Consider the following 7,932-nt stretch of genomic DNA (forward strand, 5'->3'; position numbering starts at 1 on the left):
TTTTTGGAAAGATACGGGTGAGTTTTTGGAAAGATATGGGTTATTGCTTAAATCAAAGAGTACAGTGCACAGGGAAGACAATCCAACGTGTTGGTGTACTTTACAGTTTATAATTATGCATAATTAGCCTTAAATGGACATGTCCACGGACAGCTTACAGGGACCCTGTCAAATAAGTTACAGGTGGGCACAGGAAGGGCCCACCTGTAACTTATTTGATATGTCCACGGACAGCTTATAGGGACCCTGTCATATAAGCTACAAGTGGACCCTTCCTGTGCTTACAGGGACCCTGTCAAATAAGTTGCAGGTGGGCACAGGAAGGGTCCACCTGCAACTTATTTGATGGGACCTCTTTAGGCTGTCCATGGTCAATGCATTAAAAGGTCATATTTCATAATTCTAAATGATTTATTGCATAAATCATAGCCACCAGGCGCCGAGATATGGACGGGTGAGTTTTTGGAAAGATATGGGTGAGTTTTTGGAAAGATATGGGTTATTGCTTAAATCAAAGAGTACAGTGCACAGGGAAGACAATCCAACGTGTTGGTGTACTTTACAGTTTATAATTATGCATAATTAGCCTTAAATGGACATGTCCACGGACAGCTTACAGGGACCCTGTCAAATAAGTTACAGGTGGGCACAGGAAGGGCCCACCTGTAACTTATTTGATATGTCCACGGACAGCTTATAGGGACCCTGTCATATAAGCTACAAGTGGGCCCTTCCTGTGCTTACAGGGACCCTGTCAAATAAGTTGCAGGTGGGCACAGGAAGGGTCCACCTGCAACTTATTTGATGGGACCTCTTTAGGCTGTCCATGGTCAATGCATTATTAGGTCATAATTCATACTTATAAATATATTATTACTTAAAATATGCATTAAAGTGCACAGGAAAGACAATCAAACATGTTGGGGGTACTTTACAGTTCATAATTATGCATTATTAGCCTTAAAATGACATGTCCATGGAGTGCATATGGGGACCCTGTCAGATAAGTTGCAGGTGGGCTCAGGAAGGGCCCACCTGTAACTTATTTGACATGTCCACGGACAGCTTACAGGGACCCTGTCATATAAGTTGCAAGTGGGCACAGGAAGGGCCCAACTGTAACTTATATGACAGGGTCCCTGCAAGCTGTCCGCGGACCCTGTCAAATAAGTTACAGGTGGGCCCTTACTGTGCCCACCTGCAACTTATTTGACAGGGTCTCTGTAAGCTGTCCGTGGTCAATGCATTATTAGGTCATATTTCATCATTATAAATGTTTTATTAAATTATGCAGTAAAGTGCACAGGCCAGACAATCAAACATGTTGGGGGTACTTTACAGTTCATAATTATGCATTATTAGCCTTAAAATGACATGTCCATGGAGTGCGTACGGGGACCCTGTCAGATAAGTTGCAGGTGGGCTCAGGAAGGGCCCACCTGTAACTTATTTGACATGTCCACGGACAGCTTACAGGGACCCTGTCATATAAGTTGCAAGTGGGCACAGGAAGGGCCGTTCCATTGGGCCGTTGGTGGCCAATTAGCGCGGAAAATGGTCAGAGGGACACGGAACTCTAGAACCCGTCCCAGGGGCCCGTGGCGGGACGGAAATATGTCAGTTTCGGGACGATCGGGCGTTTCCTTCAAACCGTTTGGCTGAAACACACACTTAGAACCGATCTAGAACCCTGCGACCCTTGATCTAGAACCGGGGGCCCCTGGACTTAGCACCGTGTCGAATTTGGGGTCGCTGCGACCTTTTGACCCCTTTTGGCCCCTGTTTGTTTGACGTCCCACCTGCAACTTATTCTATTGGGCTGTTGGTGGCCAATTAGCACGAAAAAAGGTCAGAGGGACACGGAACTCTGGACACCGTCCCAGGGGCCCGTGACGGGACGTATGTGTCAATTTCGGGGCAATCGGACCACACTGAACCTCGTTCGGCCCCTGGAGGTGCTAGGGGCCCGAAACTTCATAGAAAGCTGCGTCACACGGCCCCCAAAAACATACAGAGAGGGGAACGTCTACACACACTCACAAAAAAACACTTGGTGGTTAGGGGTCAAAATAGGCGCTTTGTAAACAATGAGGAAGACTATGGTGAAGTTTAGGTGGGCAGGGGACCCCATAGGCACTTTGTGGCAATGAAGAAGAGGATAGGTGGTTAGGGGACAAAATAGGCGCTTCGTGGACAATGAGGAAGACTATGGTGAAGTTTAGGTGGTCAGGGGACCCCATAGGCACTTCGTGGCAATGAAGAGGAGGATAGGTGGTTAGGGGTCAAAACAGGCGCTTTGTGGCACTGAGGAGGACTATGGTGAAGAGTAGGTCGTTGGCGGACCCCAAAAGCACTTGGTGGACCTCCCCGTAGTGCGCTGGCACCCCCAGAGGCGTAATTTATGCTAATTTTGGCCACTTTATATGCGATTTTACAAAACGTCCACGCCACCATTGGTTTAAGCAGCTCGTGTCGTCCATTTCGTGCACGCGGACCTTCGAGTGCCTAGGCTGACAATGGCTACTTAAATGAATGGGAAAATTCCCACGAACCACCTAGTTTCCCTTACTCTGGATGCCATATAGGCTATGGAAGGTGCGGCTCCAGTGTACTAATCCTGCCTGTGCCAGGCATCAGCTGTGTGGTGGTGGTCTGCACAGGAGAGTACGACAGGTGTTAGATATTGACAGATACTACAACCTGGTGACAGAGACCCTGATCTGTACCAGATGTAGAACCAGCTACCTGTCCTGGAGTCATGCTGTGCTGCAGCAGTTGGACCTGGCCCATCGATCTGAATTCAGGATCATCCTCACACGCAAGTAAATATTTTGCAGTCATGTTGCTCATATGCTACCTTTTTTTGATAAATACTTCTTACAATAATTAGATACCTGATAATAAGATACTTGAATAAATACTTTTTTCGAAGGTATGCCTGTGACATTCGAGTTATTCGCTTGTTGCGTGAGAGGGGCATGGGGAATGGCCCAGTGAGGATCATCGGCCAGCTGAGGGAGAACCACAGTGAGGAGTGGTTAAAACGTGTGGCTCGGTACACATCAGAGTGTGTGGCCTTTTTAGATAAGCCTGGCCTGCAGCCACTGCACTGCACAGGAACCACCACCACTTGCTCCAGTACCCAGCTACAAATGGCTCCTCACTGTATACAGTCAGGACATCCTCAACAGGCTTGATCACATCAAGGCCAGCATCACATCCACGTATGGATCAATTTTAAAAATGGATTCAACTAAGAAGGTTAGAGGAGCTGCTTTAATGACTGTACTCCTTTCTATAATTAATTGTTAGACCAAAATAGCTTTATTTTTCAATGTTACTGATTTGGATGTATGTTGTATTATTTTCTATGTTTATTGTTTCTTTTAGATCACCAAGAAGTTGAGTGGGCCTGCGAAAGGCACAGCACAGTGGCTTACCTCAGTAGGCAATGAGGTAGGTCAGGTGCTGATGAGTGTCCTGACTGCGAATGAAGGGGCTGGGTTAGACCTCATGGCTGCAGGGCTTATGGAGAGGTACCAGAGAGCTGGCGTTGATCCTCCCACTATCCTGTATGTGGACTGTGACTGTTGCAAGGAAGTGGGAGAGACTAAACTAAAGAGACGGTTCAGCAGCTGGCCCGATGTCATCGTTCGCCTAGACATTTGGCATTTTATGCGACGTTTGGCAGTAGGATGCACCACTAATGCCCACCAGTTGTACCCTACTTTTATGTCTAGGTTCCGCCACTATCCGCCTCCTTGATATGCTCATCAGAGAGCTCATGGGTGGCAAGGGGAATGACACCCTTGGTGTTCCTCTCCTTGACAGTGTGAGGATGCAGCACATCTGGCATGTCCAGAGACGGCACGTCACCTGTATCCAGGACCCTCCAGATGTGCCACTCTACACGGAAACTGGAACCATAAACAAGGGTGGGATGGTTCTAAAAACGTATAGGTGTGCCAGAGGCTCCACATCCCTGGAATCATTTCACTGCCACCTAAACAGATTTATTCCAGGTTTGTCATGACAGATTATTACATCTTGCCACTAATTCCTGTTTATTTAGATATTTGCAGTTAACAGATAATATTTTCTCTTTTGCAGTTTCTCAAAACAATGTTTGGCTTTCTATTTATTTTTCTAGGGAACAGCGCAAACAGCCTGAACTTCCAGATTTACCTCCTTGAAGGTTTGTTACGCTGGAATCAGGACCGGGTGGCTGCTGCTGTTGCAGGTGGAAGTTCAACCCTGCGTACTTACACAGGGGAGCTGGTTTACTCTGTCAATGAGAACTACAAGAAGTTGTATGGCAGGAAATTGGTCCCTAGCTTCACTCCACCTGCAGTATACACAGGTAAATATATTTTGATAAATGCAGTTCACAATGTTTTTGGTAAAATTGCATGTGTTTCTGGACAAAAATAATGTAATTTTTGACAGATCAGAGAAAAATAATACTACCAGAATTTTTGTACACTGGATTCTGTGTCCTAGGTGTCAGGGCAGAAAATAAAATTCATACTGATGCCCTCTGAATTACAGATTTTTTGTTCATGCACAAGCTGACAACAAAAAGATTTACTGCATTTTAATAAACCTTTCTGATTAATTTCCTTTAAAAATGTTTCCTGTTCCAAATATTTCCTCAAGGGAGCTCATTGGAGTGCAATATTTGTTGAGGCAGAATAGTCAGCCCCTGGAGGACATGTGCCCTACCTCCGATAGGACCTCTCAGTTGGTGGAGGAGATAGATGTGGAGGAGCAAGGGGAAGAGGATGAGGGTTTCATTGATTTGTTGGGAGAGGAAGCCACAGTGACAAATCTTGTGGCATTAGATGACTCATTCCTTATAGATCCACCAGTCCCACCCGCTGCACCACTGCCCTGTTTCCAGGCTCCACCAGTGCCCGGTGTCCAGACTCCTTCCGCTGCACTGCTGCCCAACATTCAGGTTCCACCCACTGCACCACTGCCCTGTTTCCAGGCTCCACCAGTGCACGGTATCCAGACTCCTTCCGCTGCACTGCTGCCCAACATTCAGGTTCAGCCCGCTGCACCACTGCCCTGTTTCCAGGCTCCACCAGTGCACGGTGTTCAGACTCCTTCCGCTGCACCACTGCCCTGTTTCCAGGCTCCACCAGTGCCCGGTGTCCAGACTCCATCAGCTGCACCACTGCCCTCAGCAATGGTAAAATTTTCTTTTCTAGACCAATTGTTTCTCATTTAGTCATTCGCCCTTAAGCAGCAAATCCACAAACTCACTTAACAGCATGTAATTATCTAACCAACAGTTATATTTTTCCAGGCTGTTGACAAGCACTGCATTCCTGGAATGGACCGGGTAGATGAGTTGGCGGAGTGTCTGGTGGAGCTGTGCACACAGGCGAGCCTCACACTTACCAACCAACAAGTTGCGACCATTGTGGGTTTGTGGCAGAACCTGGACCAATTTGACAAAGACAGGGTGATGTATGCTGCTCGTACTGTAAATGCAAATACATGCAGAAAGTGTGGCCAATTTCGTACACAAGAAACTGGCCATAGCCAGTACAAAGGCAAAATATTTTGCCCAAATAAAGAGACAATTACCAAGGAGCAGTGGTTACAGAATATGAGAAAATAACACTTGTGTGTCTGTGTGATTTATTCATTTTGCTCTCTTGGTTGGCTCAGCTCTGTTTTTTTTTTAATCTTCCAGCCATATTTAATTTTAAAGTATTATACTGTGCACTTTTTTAAATCTTGTATTATTATGAAAACAATATTCAGTAAAATACAAAAATATGTATATGTGAGTATGTATAAGGATGTATAATTACACTATAATACATATTGAAATATATAATAAATATTAAACAACAATAAACTATTATATATATTTAAGTACAGTGCACATACATATATTTTTATATACTTATATTTTATATAGTTCATAAATGCTTATTTTTATGTTTGTGTTCTTTTGTTGTTCCATATGGTGAATTTAGTACTTTTCCAAATTTTTCTAATATGTATATAGTTAATAAATCTGTTTCTCTATGAAGACTGGTGTGTTGTATTTATTTGTTTTATTGCATGTAATGAAATTCAGTGGACAGTTGCATTTAGTGTCAAGTAGCTGTTCCTTTTCACTCTGAATTAGGGGTGTCGCAATATACCGGTGTTGACGATAATCGTGATATTCAAAGCATGAAATATCGACATTGTGTTAATTTAGAGTGTGACAATATACCGGTATTGGCGATAACCACAATGTTTAAAATGAATAGGACTCTTATGATAACATGACACGTAAATACTCCAGCGCCAGTACCTGGTTGACCTCTCAGGTGGCAGTATTGCACCCGCTGACACCTGTCAAATAAGAAGACGACGCAGCGCTCGTCCGCGCCCGCGCAGCTAGAGTGGAACACTCTGTCCACACCCGAAAAAAGTAAGCTGTCCAGTATTAACAACAGAGTTCTTCGGCTTCAAAGAAAACAGCACCTTAAAGGTGGTCGCACACCGGACGAGAAGCGCAGCGCCACGTCTTTAAAATTCGAACACATTCTGTATGAGTGACTGTTACACACACCGGCGGCCGCGGCGCCCAGCAACGGCTCAGGACCTTGTTCAAAATCCTGCCGTTGTCTCAAATCATCGTAAATGATTTCACCCTGTGCTGCAATATACATTTAATTTTACATTAATTTACAGAAATCAGCTGCTTGAATGAAAATTGCTGATGTTATCGGATTTTCAGGTGATATTCTCAATTCATTCAGTTAACGGATGCTCTAGGTAAAGTGTTCAGATCACAGACTCAGCAACTATTGTACAGTGTAATCATAACATAGTACAGACATTATCTCAATTCCATAATGTCCTTAAACAATGATATTGCTGGCCATAAACTGAGACGCGCGTGCGTGTGCGATACCTCGAGTTGTCATAGACGCGACGCGGCTATTATTTTACTATGGAATGGGAGACGTGACATTAACTGTTAACAGGGGGTTTCTGTGTTCATATATTAATAAAGGGTGATTATTAAAATTAAGAACCCCGTTTTCTTTACTCATCTTATTTTTGTATTTGTATTTGCACTTGATTTTTTTTATTCAAATCTGCTATCTGCATCCCTTTATTGGCGCCGGTGCAACAACAGGTTTAAGAGCTTTTCAGTTCTTCAGGAAACCTTCAGACAGTGTTTTGCTTCAGTTTGAAACCAGATAAACTTCACATGCTTGTCTTCCTTCACAAGAATTTGCCATAGATTGAGTACGCAAGAAGTAAAAAATGCATGTGCCTTGTCTATCAGTATCCTTATGTTTGTTGGGTAAAAAAGAAAAACTAGGCTATATAAACAAAGTAAAAATGAATTTGACTGATAACTACCCAAAATAGATTCTATAGATATCGCGATATATCGATATCGTGAATTCTTTTGGCCACAATAACCGTGGTGTGAAAAATCTAACATCGTGACAGCCCTACTCTGAATATATTACAATATACAGTGGGTACGGGAAGTATTCAGACCCCCTTAAATTTTTCACTCTTTGTTATATTGCAGCCATTTTCTAAAATCATTTAAGTTCATTTTTTTCCTCATTATTGTACACAATCACCCCATATTGACACAAAAACACAGAATTGTTGACATTTTTGCACATTTATTAAAAAAGAAAAACTGAAATATCACATGGTCCTAAGTATTCAGACCCTTTGCTGTGACACTCATATATTTAACTCAGGTGCTGTCCATTTCTTCTGATCATCCTTGAGATGGTTCTACACCTTCATTTGAGTCCAGCTGTGTTTGATTATACTGATTGGACTTGATTAGGAAAGCCACACACCTGTCTATATAACACCTTACAGCTCACAGTGCATGTCAGAGCAAATTAGAATCATGAGGTCAAAGGAACTGCCTGAAGAGCTCAG

At 43.6% G+C, this 7,932-nt stretch overlaps 1 protein-coding gene across 2 annotated transcripts; it reads left to right on the forward strand.

Moving 5' to 3' along the window:
• The first annotated feature begins 4,270 nt into the window (after positions 1 to 4,270).
• Positions 4,271 to 5,835, forward strand: LOC311297656 (uncharacterized protein). Of its 2 annotated transcripts, none has more exons than XM_084420043.1 (3): positions 4,271 to 4,360; positions 4,657 to 5,194; positions 5,312 to 5,835. In XM_084420043.1, the coding sequence occupies exons 2-3, from the start codon at positions 4,712 to 4,714 to the stop codon at positions 5,627 to 5,629; spliced, it is 801 nt and encodes a 266-aa protein (XP_084276169.1). In that variant the 5' UTR covers positions 4,271 to 4,360; positions 4,657 to 4,711; the 3' UTR covers positions 5,630 to 5,835. The 2 variants fall into 2 exon arrangements, with proteins under 2 accessions (XP_084276169.1, XP_084276170.1); XM_084420044.1 differs by having other exon boundaries at positions 4,657 to 5,047.
• The last annotated feature ends 2,097 nt before the right edge of the window (positions 5,836 to 7,932 follow it).

The sequence above is a fragment of the Rutilus rutilus genome (assembly GCF_951802725.1).
Source record: "Rutilus rutilus genome assembly, chromosome: 9".
Lineage (NCBI taxonomy): Eukaryota > Metazoa > Chordata > Actinopteri > Cypriniformes > Leuciscidae > Rutilus > Rutilus rutilus.